General features: G+C 43.9%; 1 protein-coding gene across 7 annotated transcripts in view; it reads right to left on the reverse strand.

The window, feature by feature from the left end:
• Positions 1-22,745, reverse strand: part of sorl1 (sortilin-related receptor, L(DLR class) A repeats containing) — a 74,909-nt gene that overhangs the window by 12,745 nt on the left and 39,419 nt on the right. For 5 of the 7 annotated variants that reach the window (XR_011687028.1, XR_011687029.1, XM_071471518.1 and 2 more), the window contains exons 7-34: positions 22,312-22,413; positions 21,072-21,241; positions 18,989-19,181; positions 17,839-17,956; positions 15,649-15,722; positions 14,675-14,763; positions 13,892-14,070; positions 12,211-12,397; positions 10,225-10,353; positions 9,774-9,859; positions 8,676-8,848; positions 8,454-8,585; positions 8,183-8,274; positions 6,909-7,155; positions 6,677-6,815; positions 5,854-6,027; positions 5,593-5,706; positions 5,371-5,493; positions 4,432-4,551; positions 4,215-4,340; positions 3,550-3,660; positions 3,285-3,416; positions 2,517-2,648; positions 2,263-2,397; positions 1,553-1,705; positions 976-1,155; positions 522-650; positions 163-289 (exon numbers count right to left, since the gene is read on the reverse strand). Coding sequence is in view for 5 of the 7 variants with exons in the window: in XM_071471518.1 (XP_071327619.1) it covers positions 163-289; positions 522-650; positions 976-1,155; positions 1,553-1,705; positions 2,263-2,397; positions 2,517-2,648; positions 3,285-3,416; positions 3,550-3,660; positions 4,215-4,340; positions 4,432-4,551; positions 5,371-5,493; positions 5,593-5,706; positions 5,854-6,027; positions 6,677-6,815; positions 6,909-7,155; positions 8,183-8,274; positions 8,454-8,585; positions 8,676-8,848; positions 9,774-9,859; positions 10,225-10,353; positions 12,211-12,397; positions 13,892-14,070; positions 14,675-14,763; positions 15,649-15,722; positions 17,839-17,956; positions 18,989-19,181; positions 21,072-21,241; positions 22,312-22,413 (3,866 nt within the window). In the remaining 2 variants the exon portion in view is untranslated. The remainder of the gene's footprint in view (positions 1-162; positions 290-521; positions 651-975; positions 1,156-1,552; positions 1,706-2,262; positions 2,398-2,516; positions 2,649-3,284; positions 3,417-3,549; positions 3,661-4,214; positions 4,341-4,431; positions 4,552-5,370; positions 5,494-5,592; positions 5,707-5,853; positions 6,028-6,676; positions 6,816-6,908; positions 7,156-8,182; positions 8,275-8,453; positions 8,586-8,675; positions 8,849-9,773; positions 9,860-10,224; positions 10,354-12,210; positions 12,398-13,891; positions 14,071-14,674; positions 14,764-15,648; positions 15,723-17,838; positions 17,957-18,988; positions 19,182-21,071; positions 21,242-22,311; positions 22,414-22,745) is intronic. The other 2 variants (XM_071471519.1, XM_071471522.1) reach the window with 1 other exon arrangement.

The raw sequence follows: 22,745 nt of genomic DNA on the forward strand, positions 1-22,745 counted from the left end.
CAAACACACGGGGTCAGAGGCATCATGGCGCCGGGGCCACGCCGTTTAACCCAGAGGTGCAGAGCAGCTGTAACGTGGCTGCCTGATGTTAACAAAGGCTCAATATTTCAAAACAGTGACACCAGACTTTCAGCAGGCGAGTGGTGGCAGACAGGAAGTCACCTGTAGTAGATGAGGAAGTAGCATGAGTCCACAGGAAGGTTCTTGGGACGAGACCAGGTCAGAGTAATGGCTCCCAGAATGTCAGGGGTCCACTGGAGGTTCTGGACTTTATAGGCCAGGGTGTCCACTGGGGGAGAGGGAGAGGGAGAGGGAGAGGGAGAGAGAGAGAGAGAGAGAGAGAGAGAGAGATGTTTGTGCACAATAACAACCAGCAGGTGGCTCCATTGCACTGCTTTTAAACCGCAGTGAGCGTTGGCGTCATATTGTTGTTCATGGCTCCATCATGAAGCTTCTGCATCATCAAACCGTCCAGAGGCTCAGGTGTAATTCAAACAAACATGAAAGCAGTGTGGACCTACAGGTGCAGTTGTCCTCGTCGCTGTGGTCGGAGCAGTCCAGGAAGCCGTCACACCTCTCGCTGTCCAGCACGCAGGCCTCACCGTCAGAACAGCGAGTCCCGTTCACACAGAACAGAGGCCCACGGGTGGCTGGAGGGTGGCACACACAGGCAGGGGAGGCATGGAGAGGAAGACACAGTTTATATTCTACACAGTATAAATGAACAGAGTGTGTACTTAGAGTTTCTGCACAGCACAAAAATGACTAAACAGAGTCAGCACTTAGAGAAAATCTTAAATTAATCTGAGGGGAAATCAGGATGCAGGACACGTTCACAAGGATGTTTAAGGAACCTCACACTCATTCTACAGAATGTCTGTATTGTCTAAATCTGATCCTCCCTCCTCCTTAAATCAGACACGTGATTTTTATTTTCTCTCTCGTGTGCGTGTTGGTGTCACAGGTGAGACTCACGGCAGTGAGCTTCATCGGAGCCGTCCTGGCAGTGCAGCTGTCCGTCGCAGCGTTGCCAGTCAGGGATGCAGTGGGGGGGTCGGCGACACAGGAACTGGCCCCGAGTGCATCGACCAGGGGAGGGTGGGGGAGGAGGGGCCTGGGTGGGTACGGGAGCCGGCGTTACAGAGCCGTTAACTGCTGCCAGAGAAACACAGAGTATAGAGGGAATCATCATTTTAATTCATTCATGTTTGTTTCTTCTGTTTTGTTTAAATATAATTTATAACTAAGCTGCTAAAATCAATTCTTCATGAAAACACAAAAATATGATGACGGGTTTTTTTTGTTCTGCATTTTCCATCCTTCTCTTAATGTCATGGTAAGAACATAAACATATTGAATGTTATTATCATATTTATATTCTTGTTTTTAAGCCTGGTGGTGCAGGTGGGAGTCGTTATGTTTCCCTCACTATAAAAAGGTTTTATATTACACCTGTTATTAGATCATTTCCTGTTCCTAAAATATCTACAACAAAAAAAAAAAAAATACAATTTACAACATTCACATAAGATATGAACCAGTGCTTCTTTACCTGTGGGACATCCCAGCTCGTCGCTGCCGTCGGGACAGTCAGCGTAGCCGTCACACACCCAGGTGTTGATGATACAGGCTCCAGAGCCACAGTGGAAGCGGTTAGGGGCACAGGTAGAGGGGCCAGGGGCCACAGTGTGAGGAGTAATGCCACCTACAGTGGAGGAGAGGCAGGGTGAACAAGTGAAATTAGTTTTTTCAAACAGGATACATCAAAAAAAGAGCTAAGTATCCTGGAGGTCTGCAAAAGAGACAAATACTGTGACTATATGAAGAGTATAAATATGCAGTATATAGTAAATACAGTTCAAATTATAATAAAGTGTAATTTAACATTTCTTAGCTTGTTATTTGGTTTGTGTTTTGTAAAATTGTATAGTTTATCTTATGTGCTAATTATCAAAAATTCACAGAATAAATAACAAAAGGGCGTTAAATGAGAGAGTCGTCTGTGATCTGACAAACCTACTGGACGTCTGTTTGGACAGTCAGCTGATAGAGACAGTTTTAGCTCTGAGCTAAATGACGGGCTATGCTCTGCATTCAACTCTTTATGTTTTCTTATCTGACTTATCAGTTTTCTTTTCCACACCTCCCAGCTTGTTTGAAAGTAGAAGTTAGAGTGAAGTGTGCTGTCGTGCAACGATCAGCCGGTGCTCTCTGCTCCTGTTGTCTTCACAGTGAAGCAGCTTTACCACAGACTGACGGTACCTGTGCACTGGGCCTCGTCAGACCAGTCCCCACAGTCGTTCTCCCCATCACACTTCCACCACGTGGGGATACAGCGTCCGTTTCTGCACTCGTACTGGAAATACCTAGAGCAGCCTGGAACCTCAGTGGGAGCAGCTGAAACACACAGAGCAGCAGAGAGCATCATGCACCTGCACCTCCTCACTCCTCAGAAAAATCATTTACTTTATCTATTTTCTTTTATTTGTGCATAAACTCCTCCTCCTTCTCCTCACCGCAGTTGGCCTCGTCAGAGTAATCCCCACAGTCATCCATGCCGTCACACTTCCACTCCAGACTCACACACACGCCGTTGGCGCACTGGAAGGTGTAGGAGTCACACACTTTGCCAAACTCAGACGGTGTAGCTGACAAAAAAACACACACAGGGATGTTAGATCACACTTTTCTTTTCAGTATCTTTAGGTGAAAAAAATCTCAAAAATCAGAGCGTAAATGGAAATTTTAGAGCAAAAAAAATGTATTTACAACATCATCTTTTTTTTCCTCCACTGATCATAAACACAGGTTGTAAACCACAGGATCTGATCTGATGAGTAGCATGTGGTTTAGTAATCAATGAAATGAGAGAAACATGATCAGATGAACTGATACTGCAGAAGCAGAAGTAGCATCCAAGAAAACAAGTCAGACACCGAGCAGCTGTTACAGCTGTTACAGCTGTTACAGGTGTTACAGGTGTTACAGGTGGACTGAATGAGTCGCTGTTGAGGTGCACAGGTGTGACACGTCCAGTATAAACACACCTCCTTTTCTGGTGAACTGTGATGTGTCTGTGCTGATCTTATCTGGCAAACGTCACCACTGGATGAGTTATAGTTTCACCTGAAACTGGTTTTATTTTATCGGGAAAGTTGAATCACATCTGTGTCCAGACCTGTTTTACTTTCTCAGGAACCCAGTGTTACAGGAGAGGAGATGGCTGTAATTAGTGGGGAGGGGGGGGTTCTCAGGTACAGGACAGGCCTGCAGGGGCGCCTCACCACATCCAGCGTACTCGGCGTCCTCATCTGATCCGTCCTCACAGTGTTTGATCCCGTCACAAACCAGAGACTGGAACAGACACTGGGCTCGGTTCTTACAGACAAACTCCATGTAGCGAGTGCACAGGGGGTCTGAGGGTGAACGAAACAAACCAACATGTGAAATGATGCATCATCAACGGACAGCACCTGGAATACTACTTGAATTATATTTTTAACAAGACAATGCACCTTCAGTCTAAAGATATGGGATGGGATCACTCACCACAGTTGTGCTCATCGGCGCCGTCCGGACACTCCTGGATGCCGTTGCAGTGGACGGTGGCTGGCAGGCAGGTGTCATTGGAGCAGAGGAAGCCTTTACACCGAGTTCCCTCTGGAAACACAAAGCACAGACTAGAGTCAGCGCCTGGTTGTTGTATGTCTCTGTCACTAGTTTCAGGTTACATCCCTGTTAATCCAGAGTCATAAAAATATTGACTGTGTGTGAAATCTTGTCATAATTGCTGCGTGATGTCTTGAGTACTGAACTTGACCTTTAACCTTTGATCATGAAAATCTAATCAGTTTGCCAACAAATTTGAAGAAGTTCCTTTAAGGTGTTACTGAGATATCGCGTTTACAAGGCCCCAACTATGTTTTGTGAGGTCACCACGACCTTGATCTTTAACCTTTGACCACCAAATCTCATTAGTTCATCCTTGAGTCAAAGTGAAGGTTTGTGCTGAATTTTAAGGTGTTACTGAGATATCGAGTCCACGAGAAAGGGACGGACAGACAACCTGAAAACAATGAGCTGAGACGTCTCACTCTGGACCTTTAACGTCTTCTGTGATCAGACAGCACCTTTATAAAATCTCCAGCTCTGTAGATGTACAGTGTAAACCACAGCTCATTCACATCTGACAGGACCAGCGTGTGTGAACTCACCACAGTGTCGAGGGTCTTCGTCCGAGTCGTCCTGACAGTCGTCGTCACCGTCACACATCCAGCGCTGTGGAATACAGTGACCCGTGTGACACTGGAAGCTACTGGCCTCACACGTATGGTGGCCCACTGGGGACAAACGCAGAGAGATTAACAGACTGGAGGTGATGATGCAGATGTGCCGGTACCGCTGGAACAGATGCATCATGTGGTCGTTCACCTGTGCAGTTGGCCTCGTCCGACCAGTCCCTGCAGTCGTTGTCTCCGTCACACCTCCACGCCTCGCGGATACAAACTCCTCGTGCACACGTGAACTCTCCAGGGCCGCACTGGTGAGACTCTGAGAGATGCACCAACAACACAGTTACTGACTGAACATATAATATTCCAGTGTCGTCCTGCGTTCAAAACAAAATTTAATTGATTGTAAGAGGTTAAAGAAAATAAAATCACAGATAATGTTTAGATAAAAATCTTTAAGAATCAATTATCTTCTACAATGAACACTTTTAAAAGTTTGCAATAAAATATTTAAGCTCATACTTAAATATATTTTTAAATTATTAGAAGTGATACAAAATTTATTTATTCATGTTTTTAACGTATTTTACACACAAGATAAAAAATCTGGTAAACTAGACATGACCTCTTTGCATTAATTAACCTGTAATAAGCCTTTTCATTGTTTTTTCTAGTATAAACTTATTTAATGAGGCAGAAGAATCATTTCAACACTCAGCTCTGCCTTTAAACCACACTGACCTCTCACAGTCTTATATTCTCTGAAAGTCTGACAAGTGTTATAGCTGCTAAATCAGATGTGTCCTGGGTTTTTGGAGAAATAATGTATCTGACATGAGTGAACTGTAATTCCTTGATTTTGGAGACATGTAGAAATCCAGTATCCAGCAGCAGATACAGCTCATTGTGAAAGCTGCCAAGAAAGGTTCAGTCTCCATTTATCAGATTTGACTTTTTTTATAAACTTAAAAAACCAACAAAAACTTGTTTTCATTTTTTTATTCTGTTGATTTGTTTTGCTTTTTAACTGTAAAAAACACCAAAAGCTTCACTCTGATCATATTTACATTATTATAACTACAAGACATTAAAGCTAATGTGTCTGTGAGAGTAAACAACAACCAGCACCGTGTCTTACCACAGTGCTCTTCATCACTGTTGTCTCCACAGTCATCCTCGTGGTCACATTTGAAGGCCAGGGGGATGCAGGAGCCCGAGGCCACGCAGCGGAACTGGTTGGACGGGTCACAGGTTGTTGTGGCTGAAAGTGAACAGGACACAAAGAGACAAATAAATACGAGTCGTTCTTTTTTTCCTTTTTATCTGCACCGTGAGAAATGTGATGTCCGCGAACACTTACGACACTCCTGCTCATCACTCATGTCTCCGCAGTCGTTGTCGCTGTCACACTTCCAGATGCTGCTGATGCAGCGGCCGTTGGAGCAGCGGTACTGGTTTGGCAAACAGCTGTGCTCTGATTGGAGGAAACAAAGAATCACAATTAACAGCTAATTAATCAGGCAGCGCCCCCTGAGATGAAAACCTCATTTCCAACAGAGACAAGATCATTATCTCACATCACATGACAGTTATGACCCTGCGGTGTGTGCTGCTGCCTCACCGGTCTTGACGCAGGTGCTGTTCTGGAGCTGGTAGCCGGCAGGACACTGACACTGCAGCTCGCCGCTGGGCATGGTGACAGTCGGAGCGCCGTCAGGGCAGACGCAGGTGTGTCGGTGGCCGGGCTGAGGCAGACACAGCAGGCTGCAGGGCTGGTCGGCACAGGCATTGTAACCTGGTGGAGCGGAACAGTGCTGATTACTCTCTAACCCTGACAGGTAAGTCCCACCTGTAATCTGAACTAAGACAGAAGCAGTGGCGGCGTGGTAACAGCGGCCGTACAGTTCTCAGACGTGTTGGTATCACACGTTGGTTTGGAAGCAGCTAAAAGTCAAAGGAGCAGATGTGTCCGAGCATCCAGTAAAGGCTCAGCAGGTGAAATGCTACCCAGGGGCAGGTAGCTAGGTGCTAGCTCAGGTGATGTCACATTTAGCCAGCATAGCTACGAGCTTAACAGCTGGCTAATGTAAATAATTAAAATATAAAAGCTCTGTAGGAGGAGGAGGAGGAGGAGGAGGAAGAGGAGGAGAAGGAGGAGGAAGAGGAGGAAGAGGAGGAGGAGGAGGAGGAGGAAGAGGAGGAGGAGGAGGAGGAGGGAGCAGAGAAAACACAGCTTCACACTGACACTGCACAGTGTGATCACTGCAAAGGCTGGGATGCAGGTTCGAGGGGAAAGTTGTAATTTTGCAGAAAATCACAGGACAAATGTGTTTGAAATTTGTGGCTGAAACTGAAAATCTGAAACAGATCAGTTTCACTAGTTTGATTCCTGTTTCTCCTGCTCAGCTTTTCAAGCTGTTTGATTCCACTCTCTGCTCTTTTACCTCGATTCTTGCCCTTATAGAAGATCTTCAGGTCCATGACTCCGGTCAGCCTCCCGACAATCAGCTCGTTGTTCTGGGAACCGGCTTTTGGAGCTTTGAAGATTCCCATTCTGGACCAGTCGTCCCAGTAGAGGTCATTCTGAACATTGAACAGGGAGAAGCTTCTGGAAACTGTTTGTTTTATTATATTTCTAACATATAACACAACTGTTTTCTTATACAATCATATCACCTTGAAGACGGCGATGGCGTACGGGTGGGGCAGCCCCTCCATGAGGACGCTCCGCTGGCCCCCAGTGAAGTTGGCCCTCTCAATGCGGTCGCTGTAGGCTTCGGTCCAGTACAGCCAGTGTTCGTCGGCCGTGATCCCGTTGGGCCAGCGGACGCCCTCCGACACGATGCAGGACACGCTGGTTCCATCCATGTAGCTCCGGTAAACACCGGCTGCTCGGTCCCCCCAGTCCGTCCAGAACATCAGACTGTGGGAGGTTTACAGGACGAGTTCAGCTGGAACCTTCACTAAATTCAGACTTTATCGTTGTATTGTCAACATGAGCTATGAGCAGGGACACAACCTGTTTTCCTACTGCAGGAAAAGTCTAAATACGAGAACAGGAAATTTGCTTTATTGTAATTGAGATTTAAGTGCGTACAGTGGCAGCCCAGGGTGAGCGGCCCTGTTTGCCCCTGATGACAGAGACCAGACAGGAGAGAAAAGGGAAGCGAGGGCAGTGAGGCAGCAATAAATTTATTTGCTGACCAAAACAAAAAGGAAAACATGCCAGCTGAGCTCATCTTAAATGAAAGCAGAAGTGTGTTTGCGGAAGTGAAACTACATATTGAATGAATTTTAGATACTGAGAGCGAGGGTTACCAGAGTAAGGGTTGTAGTTGTGAAGGTTAAAGCCACAACCTGTAATTTTCTGATCACAACAGTGTAAATGACACTCAGGAATAATTAAAGATTTCAGAGCCTCAGAAATAATTCACTTAAATGTACTTGTTTTTAATGTGGGTTTCTTAAGAAAAAGACCAGAGAGAGAACTGGTTTTAACCCAGTGTTTTGGTTTTGGGAAGTGCAGTGATACGTCAGAACTACTGTGGGTTCGGGAATGTCTTATGACAACTGTAGATATAGAATTAACTAGAATAACTACCGTGTGGTTTTTTGTCTCCACCAAAGAGCCAGGCTGCAGGAAATACCGTCACAATCCCCATCCCTGAGTTACAGCATCGAATAATGGCCAGAAGTGTTTTTTGGGGGCCAAAACCATGTTTTGTGAGGTCACAGTGATCTTGGCCTTTGACCTTTGACCACAAAAATCTTATCAGTTCATCCTCAAGTCTAAATGAATGTTTGTGCCAAATGTAAAGAAACTCTTTTATGGTGTTACTGAGATATTTCGTTCATGAGAATGGGACGGTCAGCTGTTGTGGTGCAGAGGCATAAAAATGTGTGTGTGTGTGTGTGTGTGTGTGTGTGTGTGTGTGTGTGTGTGTGTTTACCTCTCTCCAGGAAGCAGGACCAGAGCGCGGGGATGTTCCAGGATGGAAGAGTTGAGCAGAGTGTGCCGCAGGTCTCCATCAGGGTTGGAAACCTTCAAACACAACCACAGTGAAAGCGTTTTATATCAGAATTTATTATATTCAGCACAATCACACTCAGCTGGATTTGAATGACCAGGATGATTTGAGCCTGATAACAGTGGGTGGGTCCTGTAGACTTCCTGTTGTCTAATCTCACATACGATCAAACACACACACAACACTTCTATACCTCAATCTTCTGCGCTCCAGCATCAACCCAGTAGAGCAGTCTGCTGATGGGGTCAAAGGTCAGGGCCTCCACGTTCTGCAGGTCCTTCCTCACCACGACCTCCTGCCCCGTGCTGCCGTTCAGACACAGACGCTGCAGACACAGAGACAACCTGTGAGACCCTGTGAGTGGACTACAAACCCTCTGGTCTGAGCCGCAGACAGTCAGGAGTTAGTGGTTCACCTGTATGGTGTCCAGAGAGATGTCAGCCCAGTACAGGCAGTTCTTGTCATAGTCGAAGTCCAGAGCCACGGCCTCCCTGAGGCCGGCCAGAGGCAGGGCCTGGTCTGTGCCCGTGGCCAGGTCGTAGCGGTGGATGGAGTTCCTCACAGCGTACAGGATGAACTCGTTACTCTCTGCAAGATCACAGGATGAGAGGAGACACGTCAGGACACCAACCACAAGACACTGTGTGTGTCTGAACAGCTCACCTGGGAGTTACATTCAATTCTCTTACAACATTGTCAAGTTATGTGATTTTTTTTTTTTTTTGCTATAGACGCTGTTCAAATCCTAAATTTGAAAATTAATTGACAGATTGAACCTGACATTTATCCAATCTTGATCTTCTCATTCGTCCTACTAGAACTTTAAATTAAAGTTACATCTTCTCCCTCAATGTGAATTTAAATAAGATTAATTTTTGTATTTCTCTTAAAGCCAGAACCACCATCAGGTCCTGCACATCTTTGTTACTGTAAACATGAGAAAGTTCTTAGACCGTTTCTCTTCACTGTCCACTCACCTCACGTGACAAGTTTGTTTCTGTAGTATAATTGTTTCATTGATTCAGGGAGCTTGTTTAATTCCAGACTCTCATCAGCCGTTCCACAACCAACATCCCACTGAGACGCACTCAGCTACAGTCATTGTACATCAGCTATTTGGCAAATTAAGGACAGATGCAGCAAATCCTGTGATAATGCTGAACCTAATCCAGCCTACATCCACTCATTCTACAAGCAGACAACAAAGAAGCAGCAGCAGGTAACAAAAGCTGCTTTTACACTTTACGAGACAACAGCATATTAAAAACAATGACATAATGTTCAGCGTTAAAGCTGTAAAAAACACAGCCATGTGTCAAGAAAGACAAGGTAGAAAAAGACAGCGAGCTGACAAACATGGGAGTAAACTATATAAGATTACACTTTTAAAAAAAATTGTATTTGTAAATGTTTTATAAGAAAGGAACTACCTCAATGATACACACAATATATTTATAAGAAACCTTGACTCTTAAGAGCGTAACCCCATGTGAACTGCTTTTTGCAGATTTACCTCCGACAGGACAGGGCAGCATCTCTCCATCCAGCCTGGACTCCACGTCTCCTCCGCTGCAGCTGTCCCCTGGAACCTTCCTGTAGCTGCAGCACAGACAGAAGCATCGACCTCAGCTGGACACTGGGTGGTGCTCTCACCAAACATATCCTCTGACAGCAGCGCAGCAGTAATAAACCAGTGAGAACAAGGGCTCGTTTGCATTCAGAGGAATAAAAACTCATTAACATAATAAAAACTGAAGACTGCAGCTCCTGATTATTATGCTGTAAGCAGCAGGTGAAGAGGCTCAGATTTGCATTTGAGCTCAGTTTGAAAATGAGATTTATGGCATTAGGCTCAACCCTTTAACGATCACCTGCGTTACCTCGCAGTGGTTGATGGTTTAGTTTAGCAGACGTTGTGCTAACAAACCACATTCTTCCTCTGTAGGCAGATAACTGCAGCTTACCCTTTGCTGCGGCGGTAGGTGGTGCCGACAGGACATGGAACTGGAGGAGCATAAAGGTCACCTATGAACTCGGGGTCGGGCACACACACCTGCAGAGACAGGTCTTCACTCAGCTTGAAGCCGTAGTCGCTGGAAGGAGGAAGAGGAGGAAGGAAGAAGAAGATAAACAGCAAGTTAACTGAAGCGCATTTTAAAACAGACTCATTGTGAGTTGTAATGGGAGGAGGTGGATTAATGATCTGTAGAGCAGGGTTAGACAATTGTTTTAGTTTTCCAACATTGAAATTGAACCAATCAGCCAATCAGCTCCATCTATCTCTGATATGACAGAAGTCCCGCCCACACTGAAGCTCATGAATATAGATTCTAAGATTTAAATCTTTTAGCTAAGTCACTGTCACAGCTGTTTATCAATTAATAATAAATGTAATAATAACTGTATGGACAGGTCTGTGGAGCTAAGTATAAATACATAAACACAAATAAAAATGTGGACCAGAAAAATCTTTTCACTTGTTAGTTGTTGTTTAGAGTTAGAGTTTGTCCTGTGCAGTGGTGGAGTCACAATAAAAACTGTTTGAGTTCACAATAAATAAATAAATAAATAACGTCATAAAATGTATCTGTCATCTGGACTTGACGCCCCCACTTGTCCCGGCTGAAGAAAACACCTCTATTCATGCACATAGCTCTTATGCTCTTCACCTTGCTAAGAACACTTCACTTTACAGTTTGCGGGAGCTACTGCTAATTAGCTTCTTAGTTTGCCTGGACTTGGCTCCAAGTCAGTTTAACTGTTTCAGTCCAAGTCTGCAACAACAGCCTGAAATGGTGAGTCGGCCGCCGTCGGACAACTGACTTCAACTCCACTGTTTGGTGTTCCTGCAAGCTCCTGCATCTCTGATTCTTCGCAATGAAAGCTAAAGCTAACCCTGCATAGTAGTAGTCCTCCACTGCCCCTGTCCTCAGCAGTGTGGCTTCTCTTGACAGGGACCAGCACGAGGTCGGTCAGTCTGCCTGGGAACTCTCCAAGCTGGGAGAGCGTTGGCTGAGCGTTGGCTCCAGCCTTCAACCCTGGAGGAGTGGGTCAAGTTTGTGAAGTCAGTGCTGGGACAGACTACTCTGGCACCGCAGGACCCCCTCCTCTCTGAGCTGTGTGCCCCAGCTACAAGGAGTAACTGACCAAAGTCCCACCATGTGGATTATGTGGAGAAACCGTGGACGGGCTAAGGGTTTCTCCTCCACCTTGAACCAGCAGGGGTTAAAAACTGACTGTTTATGATCCCAGAGTCGAAGATGGTCTCTTCTTTTCCACAATCCACAGAGTATACTTGTCAAACGTTTCTTAAAGACAGTGCTCCGGCTGCGGACTGTGGTTAAATCCAGCGTCCCCTCGTGGGACTTGCTGTTGGTGCTTGAGGCCCTTTGTGTTCTGATGTGCAGTTTCTTTCTCTGCTTTTCTCTCTGACATTTGCTCAGTGGGTGGGCGATCAGTTTGCTGCTAACGGTCTGAGGGTTGCACTGCAGCCGAACACGGCCTCTGGACCTAAGGTTTCCTCTGCTGAAGAGCTCCACGGTTTCTGAGCTTCAGAGCTTTTGCATCAGAGGAAACCGGGAGGTTGCACACCCTGTGTCCTGAGCCTCTGTTGCACTGGATTGTGGAGAGCATCTCTCTGGCTGATAACAGCAAAGGTGCCCCATTGCATCGTGGTGTGAGGGTGCCTTTGACCAAGGCTCTGGGCGTTATTTAAAGGGTTGTCTGTGGGGATATTAGTGCAGCAGATGGTTTCTTTTTTCATCTGGATATTTAAAACCCTTTGGTGGCTCATTCTGTTCTCTAGGTCTATGACACGCTGCTGTCCTGGAGGTTTTAACATGAGTTACTGACTGAGGTACAAACACACAACTGTTTCCTTCTCAGGCGACGACACTTCTCAACATAAACAAACTCAGATGAAACGGGGGCTGCGTGGGTGGGGCCCTCACCACTCGTAGTCCTGGCGTGTGCAGGAGCAGTTGGAGACGGTGACGGGCCGGTCGAAGTCTTCTCCGTTGAAACACGTAGCGTGAGGAGCTCGTCTCTTAAACGTTATCTCTCTGCCCAACAGACACTCGTTACCGTGCTCGTCGGACGGGGACCAGCGCTTGTAGTCGGCGTCTGAACACGGCACACCTGGGAAAAAAAGGAAAGAAAAACTAAAGACATTTGATGTTGTGAGGGAGTGATTCCTGTGATGCACTTCCATCACAGTTACCGTGTTGTGCTTCCACATTACACAGTGATTCCTTTACTTTTAAGTGTGTTTCTATAATTTGTACAAACCTTACACCTGCCTAATGGGGCTGAACGATATGCAAAAAAATCAAATTGCGATGTGAGTCACGATTTCAGGTGGAATGATTGATTTTTGCATTTTTAATGAAAAAAAAAAGTTATAAAACGATGATGTGATTTTCTTTTGGGTCTTTTATCAAACATGTTCCCTCATGTCTGGAGAACAGGATTCGTGGACCGGGGCATCTCTGTAGCACTTCAACAACACATTTTACCTTTATCAAAAAAATTGCAGCTCCTGCGATTTGGATGATTTTGATTATATTTCGATTTGCGCAGCTCTACTACCTGAGTACCCCATCAAAACTTGATTCACTGAAAGTTGCAACTTCTTTTATTATTTACTTTATTTAAGCTACATTTTCCTAATTTTTGCAGAAGAAATTTCTGTGAAGTTTCTGTCATTTTCACTGTTGGCTGCGACAAGATGATGACGATGCTGAAGATCATTTCTCGATTTTATGACACTCCAACTCTATGAACTGTTGTTGCTTTAGTTGTAGTAACTAACTGTAAACTGTCTATCTATCTCAGTTACCTCAAACAAACAGCCACAGGTCAGGCAGCAAAAGAAGCTAACGTGTCTTCATCTAGCTAACAGGCTAAAAGTTATGGAAGCCTGTAAGGGACCATATTCAACACAATAATCAAATCTGCATTTTCACATACTTGTGTGGGCGTTCTATCAGCATATTAAAATGAAAAGCTGTTTGAAGTCACTGCTGCACAGTGGAAAGTTCAAATTTGAAAATGAAAATATAATATAAACAATTTAATCTATTTTTTCCACATGTGCAAATAATTGGGTCACAAAATAAAAATAAAAAATAATTAAAATGAATAACAATTCTGCTTCACCTGCTCTACAGTGGACAGTATTTAAATGCAATATGCAAAACATCTATTGTATTTTAACCATATATTGTTCCGTTTATATTTATAATGTATATTTCATTTGTATCTTTTTATCTGTATTACCTTATTTCTTATTCTCTATGCTTTGCTGTTACATTTCTTTTCTGATTATGATTAACATGTCGCCTGTTTTTTTGTCCCCTATAGGCTTCCATAAAAACTCATACTGTGTGTTAATGTGGAACCATGTAATGTAAACTAGCCACACAGTTATTATATAATAATAATAATGAGTACAAGATCTGATCCTCTACTTATGTCGAGTCCTTCAGCTGAAGTATAAACCTACAAATAGCTTCTGTGCTGTTGTTGTTGCCAAGAGCTGAGAGCCCCCCCCCCCCCCCCCCCCCCCCCCCCCCCCCCTCCTCCTCCACCACCCCCCTCACTCCTCCACCTCCCTCTCGCTCTCAGACCTACCCAGAACATCAGAGGTGTTGACCTGCAGGATGAGCCAGCTGTGTCTCTGGTTCGCGTAGGAGCCGAAGATGGTGAAGATGGTGCTCTTCTCCCCCGGCTCCGTCAGCAGCTGGTAGACGTACACCTCCCTGTCTGAGAACTGGAAGTCGGTCCACGTCTCGCCCTCGTTGGTGCTGAACCTAACGGTGACATTTCACTTCATTTGTATTCAACATTTCAGCTGTTTTCATGTGGTGTCGACAGCCTGACTTTTATATCTGTTCTGTGATTGAGCCACAATAAAAATACCAGTTTTAAACAGCGGCTGTTTCAACCCAGTCATAATGATAATTGTATCCATCAAAGCAAAACCAGATTACTGACTAACCAGGGCAAGAAAACTCAATTCTCTCTGCGTGTGAGCGAGGTCAGCTGCTGCTTCCACATTAACATAAACTGTTTCACCTGCACATGAATCCATCGCCTGCAGTGTTGCTGCTGGCGTGGAGATGTTTTATTACACCTCTGTTTACTGAGTGAAGCTTCATTTGCTTTTCCTCGACAACAAGCTGCTTCACGTTCTCACAACCTGCTCCTGCTGATTAATGAGCTCGTGCACGGGGGCCGGGGCTGTTTATGTGCTTCACTTCCCACATTTTTCAAGTCGTTTGAGGGTTTTAAAAGGGAATCTCCCGGTGACAGCGAGAACTCTCCAGGTTTTATGTTGGAAAGAGTTTTTTTTGGCTATAAACAGCTGAATGACAGATTTTGCCTCTGAGCTCAGGAGAGGCCTGGTGGACTCACTTGAGATGTGTGGTGGGGCCTCCTTGTGCGATAGCCATCAGGATACCACCGTGGTCGCCCCACGTGTAGAAATGAGGGCCTGCCAGCGCCTGGATGACAGGGAGCACGGACAGTCACATCATACTGTGCATGACAGGTGCACGAAAACTGTTCATCTGTGACCTGAAATATTCTGACATTTAGGGTAAACTCAAGACTTAATTTATCTGGAAGAGCAAATCGTCTAATTTCTTTAAGGTGGTCCAGCTGCTGCTGAAACAGGAAGTTGGGGTGGGACAGAACACAGATGCAGACTAATGCAAAATCAGCTGAGGAAGAGAAGCGTGTCTGACTGAGCGCTGCAGGAATTTAAAGTCTTGCAAAATACAAACTTCTGGACGATTTCACGTTTAACTTGGACAGATCATCTTCCAGGAAAACTAAAGTGCTGGTTGTTTGTACACGAGCTCTTAAATTCATTATATTCAGTCAAAACAAAAAAGGTTTTGATTCTGTGAACTTTAAGGTTTAACCAACTTAAGGCTGCATTAATCAATATTTCTTCTACCAAATGTTTGCTAAAGTTACTCTGCCTCTGCTGGATGTGGAAACTGAAAGCTAACATATGCACCATAAGAACTTTATAAGGTGATAATATGCCAGATGTTGGTTTTACAGCTTGTTCCACGAGGTGGCAAAATGATCCAATTAATGCAGCTTTAAAGTCGTTAAAAACTGACGTCTTCAAGGTCAAATAGAAATGTTGAAACGCAGGTTATCGTTCATGAAAGGGCGAAATGTAACGATTGTTTCTATCAAATAATAATTACAATACATTAATCAGTTAATTATTTAAGCATCACGGGCAAACCACACTCCATCATGCCTGTTCACATTTCCAGACCCTGACATGAAACTAACTGCGACGTTTAAAACCCTTTAACACACGAGCAGACTGTGTTTTTCTTGTCATCTGTGTCAGATTTTATACTGACCTCTCTCCACCGGGCTCCAGCGCTGCTAGATACATACACATTAGGTTTGCTGGCTAAGTTCCTGCCCACAGATCCTGCAATCAGAGGACAAATAGGCATTTTACACACACACACACATTACAGGGGCTCCCCCTGAATATTACAGGCTCGATGTGGCTGCTGTTGTTGCTTTCACATACGGAAAATGTGTAACCCAAGAAGTCAAACCATAACATTCTCTATCTTTTCATACATGTGGCCTTTGCATGCACTAGCAAATACTTTCCTCTGTTAGTGTGTTATTTTATAAGGCAGATCACCAGGAATGATCTGCACAGGCCATTCACAGAAGAAACACAAGGAAATTAAATGCACAGAAGTGAAAAGTGATCTTCCTGTTTTTTTTTGTTTTTTGTTTTTTACCTACTTTTCACTGCAGTAAGTTTATGAAATTAAAAGTAACGGAGCATTAACATTAACCAGATCATTTTAAATGTCAGTTTGCTGCAGGGGTTGTACTGATTTCTTTTCACTTAGAAAATCTACAATACGTGATTAACCTCTGTGTGTGTTGTCAGACGATCTTGGATTTTGTCTGGTGATTTCACCAAGTTTCACCTTTTTTTTTTTTTTTTTTTTTTACATCCTCGTCCTGAGCGAAACAAAACTTCACGTCAGCTGAATTTCACTACGGTTGGAATTAAAAATAACCTTGAATTCTTTTTTTCAATCATACAAATATTTTTTGTAAAAATTATTAACTCAAACTGACGTATAAGTCAAACAGTACTGACCAGTTCAGGTTGTTGTGTACGTAAACATGATTGTGTAGTTTGTGTAGATGCGTGTCTGCCTCTATTCATGAGTGTGTTTGACCCGTCGAGTGCCCGCTGGGCGATGCAGCAGTAATTAGCCCATCTGTTTGAGAGTGATAATAAAGTGAATGGCACCAGCGATTGCCAGTTCTCTCTCCCCTCTCTCTCTCTCTCTCTCTCTCTCTCTCTCTCTCTCTCTCTCTCTCTCTCTCTCTCTCTCTCTCTCTCTCTCTCTCTCTCTCTCTCTCTCTCTCTCTCTCTCTTCTCTCTCTCTCTCTCTCTCTCTCTCTCTCTCTCTCTCTCTCTCTCTCTCTCTCTCTCTCTCTCTCTCTCTCTCTGCACATTATCTAGTAAGAATTTAATTAGAGGGACAGGCTGAGTGCAGGGAAAACAGTCTCCCAGACACTGGAGAGCATCAACAAATCAATGCTTTCCAGCAGCTGTGACGAGGCAGAAACTCTGCGACATGCTGATCCGCTCTCTCATCGTCGCTGACACACTCAATGAGAAGCTTCTAGTAGCGTCTTCACAGGTTGCAACATTTCCTGTGTTTACGGAAGTGGACATTTACTGAGACAGAGCAGCTGCTCAAAGCACTAGAGAGGAAGTCGTGGATGTTTTTATCTCTTGTTCCCCGAGTAGAACAAATGTATCTGTGTTATCAAAACAAGAGGAAGTTGTTGAGTAACATAACTATCAGGCTGCCTGTGTCAGTGACACCGTCCTCCAGCTGATCATACCCACAGTCGCTTCATATAATCACAATCTCTCCTGCAAAATTTACTGAAATTTTTTTTTCTCGTTTTCACAGATTCCAGAGATTTCACCTCAAAACACACCTCAAACTATTGTGTTTGACTCCAGTGCTGCTGTTCTATACAATAAAAATACTTCATATGCCAAATATGCACCAACGCTGTATGTATGTAACATAATGTTTATCACTCATACAGTCAGTTAATCGGCTGTTTATGTGTCTAGTTATTCATTTGGACAAGTGACGTCATTCTTCCTTGTTGTCAGTCAGATATAATATCACAGGTTTTGTTCTGCACCACTGGTGATTGTTTTTTTTTCTTGTTGCACTGATGTCATTTCTTTATGTCATTGTCCTTGTTTTTCTACATGTGTGCCGTTTGTCTTGCACTGGTTTTGTGTTTTTGTGTATTTTTAATGTCTACTCTATTTGCCCTTTAAATTGCCCCTTGAGGACAAATACATTTTCTTGAACTGAATCATATTTATTTTATGCAGTTATATGTATTCTGCCGTGTGTTTTAAAGGGTCTTGAACGATGCCTATAGATAAAGTTATTATCATTATTATAATTAGATGTATAAGAATGTTTCTGATCTGAACGTCATCTTGAATACTGGAAAACCTCCTGTTGTCCCACCTGTGGCCATGATGACTCCCGGTGCAGAGTCTTTGGATAAGATGGGCATCCTCCTCAGCTGGATGTTGAACAGCTGGCTCCAGCGCTGGGCCAGGTGAAGAGAGCAACCTTTACTGAGCTGGAGGACACAAGAGTCAGATGTTGTTGTCCAGTTGTTTGTTTCCTCTTTCTCTTCCACCCAATCTTCCTATTCTGCTTCTACTTCCACTTACAGGACCGAATGTAGATCTAAAGCAAAGAGGTGTTTAGATCGACTACGAGACAGTTGCTCTGTAAGGTTTAAACTATTTGTCTGATTTTGGATTTCAATAAAGATCAAAATTAAAAAGTCACGGTGATATGATGCAGGTTTCACCCTGGAAAAACTTGCAATAAAACCTGCTTCAACAACATATTGGTGTCTGACTTTTATTTTGAAATATCAATTCTCTTAGTGATTTATTATGAGTGCTGAAACTGAAATCCACAAATATTGATGATGATGATGATTATTATTATTATTATTATCATCATCATCTAACATTTTAAAGGCTGGAATCAGCAATTGTTTGTTATTCTTACTACATAAATGAAACATAAAGTACAAATGATTTAAAAAATGAATCAATCTTTCAAAAGTCCAATCAACTAATTATCTAATCACTTCTAATATAGATCATTGACTGTAAATAAAGACAGACGTAGCCTCCGTGACATCACCCATCATAGGTTTCTGATGAAGCTTAGAGTGAGCTGCTCCTCTGTCGCCATCTTGGCAGTGCCTGACTCCGCCCCTAACACCAGACTTATCCAAAAATGGACAAAGAGGTGGGGCATGTCTGGAGGTGAGACACTGAGGAATGCCGGCTTGTCAGCCACCTGTCACTCAAAGTGGCCACACCCTCAATTATACATAAATTTAAGCCTCAATAAAAGGTAAACAGGTGAGTTATATAAAATTAACCCCCATACATTGTACCAGGCTGTAAACTGTTTCTTTCTGCTGTAAAGTTGGACATTTGAACATGGGAGTCTATGGGGACTGACTCACTGCTGGAGCCAGAACTGCAGCTTTTGTCACTCCAGTGTTTTTTTTTTCAGCCTCGGATGTTACAAATAGCTAATAAAGCTAATAAATAAATGTCTAATGTCTGCAGATTTATCGCTGTACCTGACAGTCCACGGTTCCTCCCAGGCTGTCGGCAGCAGGCGGCTGAAGCAGCTCCCACGTCCCTCCCTTGTCGAAGGTGATGACGGATCGCATGTTGTCCTCGCTGACCGAGCCGTTGATGAGCGTGGCGATGAAGACGCCTCGCAGCCCCTCCACACGGTGCAGGTCTGCAAAAGGCTCATTGGCAAAGTACCTGAAACACAAGAGGAGACACATGAATCAGGGAGCAACACTCAGTATTTTTTTATTTCTGGCTTCTCTGTTACACAGCAGAGAGGTAAACAGGAAACCTGAACTTCATTACCCAGAACTGACGTGATGTAAGTGATGTTTACCAAAAACAACCCAACAAACAGAAGGAACAAAGATCCATTAGCAGAAGGTGCAGTGTCACATAAACACAGAGAGCCGTCGGTGGCAGACACACACACCTGAGCCAACACCGTTTACACCAGCACAGCACAGGATCTTCCTGATGCGATTATGGAGCAAAACACAACGAACACGGAGCTCAGAGGTCGGACAGCGCCGTGGCTCCAGATCAATAAATTCTCTTTTATTAGATAAGGAAGCCTCACATGTTTCCAAAGCCTTTGGGTCATCGCTGTTATCAAGCAGCTGTGATGACGAGGAGCCTGGTGGTGAAGCTGTGGATGAGTGTTATAATGATGTTTGTTTGTCCCTCTGTTCAGTTCAGTGTTCACCAACACGCTCGCCTCGCACTTCCTGCTCCTCAGCGTTGGACAGGCTCCCAATCCAATGAACTGATTCACATTATGTAACTTGTTTAGATGTTGTGGTCGGTGTTTTCAGGGTTTTCATCCTTCTAACATTGTGAGGTTATTTCCTACCTGCACTGCAGACAGAGTAGTATCTTGTACCCATTATTCTGGGAGTGGGATCTTTGGCCTGCACAAGCACATGGTCTTGATTCTTGATCAAGGAAAGTTCACCTTTTAAACCTCCTCCTCTGTTGTCGGCCACTGTTCTGCTGTATGACGGACGGAAGCCATAGGGACAATTTTTTTCTAATCCATCAGATGACGACCAGAACATAACCAAAGGCTAATTTAGGACACTGATTGATAAAAATGCAACATATAATATGTTCAACTGATTCACTGAACTGGTGTTAACTTTTTTCATACCACACATCACACGTTGTAGTTTCTTGCGCTTTTATGTTGTAGGCAAAATCGCAAAGGGGAAGTGAGTGGCACCAGGTGCAGCCTCATCAACATGGTTAAAAGTATAATAAGGGTTAGATTCTTTATTTGGACATTAGAGTTAAATATGGAACTGTCAGTCTGATATTGTAAGACACTGTAAAAAACAAACAAACAAAAAAAAAACATATATCACATTATCTAAATAATGTGGTGGGCCAGATATTATTGTTGGAGGCCCTGTATCTCGTCTTATCTCAAAGGAGACTCTGTGTTCAAGGACAGATATACCGATAACGCCTGAACACCACAGACAGGACCAATACATGAGTGTAAGAGAAGAACTTAAATATATCTGTCTATAAATGAACATGATCCAAATAGAAAAGAAACACTTGTTTTAAAACAGCTGCTGTTGTGAAAATCATTAGGCCGAACACTTGAGCCAGAGGGGGTTGGGAACAACGTGCACTGAAACAGGAGTGGGAGCTCAGCGTCGCTCCTTTGCTCTGATAAGAGCCGGTGGAGGCGGTTATCAGGGATCAGATGTGGATACCTGCTGGATCCCTCCCTGCGAGGATATTCCAGCCACATGCTGCTATAAGCTGATCCAGGAGAGCCCAGATAAATGGCAGAAAATGGATGGAGGGCTGGAGCTACCAGGTTCACACTGTGGTGTTAATATTTTTATTGAAGTATGAAATCTGGATACTTCTTCCAGCTCAGATGAAGCCATGAAAACAATGAAAACAATGAAAACAATTCAAAGTGTGTTTTCAGTGATATTTTACTTGTGAGAGGCTGACAATAAACCTCTGTCTCCAACAAGCCTAACAGGTTTTTGATATATGTAAGATAATGTGTGTGTGTGTGTGTGTGTGTGTGTGTGTGTGTGTGTGTGTGTGTGTGTGCAGCACCTGATGAGTGTGTTGCTCCCGGAGCCCTCAGGACTGTAATACAGCACATTCTCCAGCGACAGGGAGAAGGACAGGCCCTGTGTGTCTGAGATGTACAGGTGTGTGATGTTGTTTAGGTGGTTCACACACACAAACACTTGGTCCTCAGAGGCGTCTGCAATGTAGTACTCCTGTCGGGAAGAGAGGGGGAGGGGTGGGGGGGGGACAGGGTGTGACATATTTAGGTCATTTGATTAGACTGAGCACACGCTATGCAAAGTGGACACAATGTGAAAAGATGGATATCAGTGTGAACAGGAGTGTAGGTGGTTGTTCTTCTTATATTTTTAGAGACAGAAACAGAAACACACGCTGTTTGCTTATTTAAAGTAAACCACAGAGGAGCAGAGCTGGAGACGTAACCACACCGACTTGAGAATACAGCTGGGTATCGAATATCAATACTTCTATGTGTTGAGACTCAAAATAAAAGTATTTCTACTCGAAAGTTTCGCACCTGATTTTGTTTTTTTATTTTAATATTATATAAGGATTATTATGATTATATACATTATTTATATGTATATAAGGATTTCCATGTGTTTGTGATTATAAAGCAGGTCTAGGTTCTATATTAATACTGTGAAAGTATCAAAGCCTCAGTCCACAGAGAAATGCACACAGCCTGTATTCAGACACTGAGCCTTAAAACCAGCCGTCAGGACTTCTGGAACTTTGTGATGTCACAACAAAGCACTCCCTGCTCTCAGCCCTGCCCACCTGGATCCACCATCCAATGTTGCAGGATTTGGTTTCTCTGAGTGTTTACCTGAAATCTGCTATATTTTTAATCAACCACTCAGAAAACAGTCAGCCAATCAGAGGAGAGGCTCAGATCCTCTCCTCTGATTGGCTGACTGACCTGACCCGTAGAGCCCCAGAGAGAAGCCTGAGAGAGGAGATGTAAAACTACACTGAGATGGTTTTTGGTTCTTAAAACCACAAATATATCTTCTGATGGAGATCAAAACTTCAGATAAAACACTGGAGAAGTTTAAAACACGGGACCTTTAAGTCCTAATGTGCAGCAGCGTCCAGGGTCGACTTGGCTGAGCTACGGTTGGACTGAGGGAGACCCTCCACCTGCCTCCACATTGCAGTCAGGTGCTGAAGTTTGATACCCAGCCCAACTTCAACATCTGCTGCTTTCATAAATTCTTAATGTGTGGATCATTATTCAACATGTAAAAAGGAGACTCACTGTGATTGGATGGCGCGTCATAAACTGGGCAGCTTTCATCGGCTGGCGGTTGTAGGAAACCCAGAGCTGAACAGATGAAGGTTCGTGGCTGCCGAACAGTTTCTGGAGAGGCACAGGACACAGAGACAGCACAAGCATTTTAAACCTGTCAGAGGCAGCCAGTGCAGCAACATGCTGTGAGTATTCATTTGTCATCAGCTGACATACAAGTGTCATCTGTCAGCAAGAGGAAAAAAATATGAGTTAGCACAAATCCTACAAAACAAATGTGAAGTTATTTTATTCAAATATCTAATAATACTTTTTTTTGGAAGACACCAAGATGTTGATGAACCAGAACAGCTCCTGTGACTCTTTTATAGATGATGCTGTTGCATTTATATTAAAGCTCGACATCACTGTCCACAGAGCTGTGAGGAATTATCCTGATGATG

The sequence above is a fragment of the Trachinotus anak genome, unplaced genomic scaffold (assembly GCF_046630095.1).
Source record: "Trachinotus anak isolate AG129_WGS33_773 ecotype Australia unplaced genomic scaffold, CSIRO_AGI_Tana_v1 ptg000034l, whole genome shotgun sequence".
Classification (NCBI taxonomy): Eukaryota; Metazoa; Chordata; class Actinopteri; order Carangiformes; family Carangidae; genus Trachinotus; species Trachinotus anak.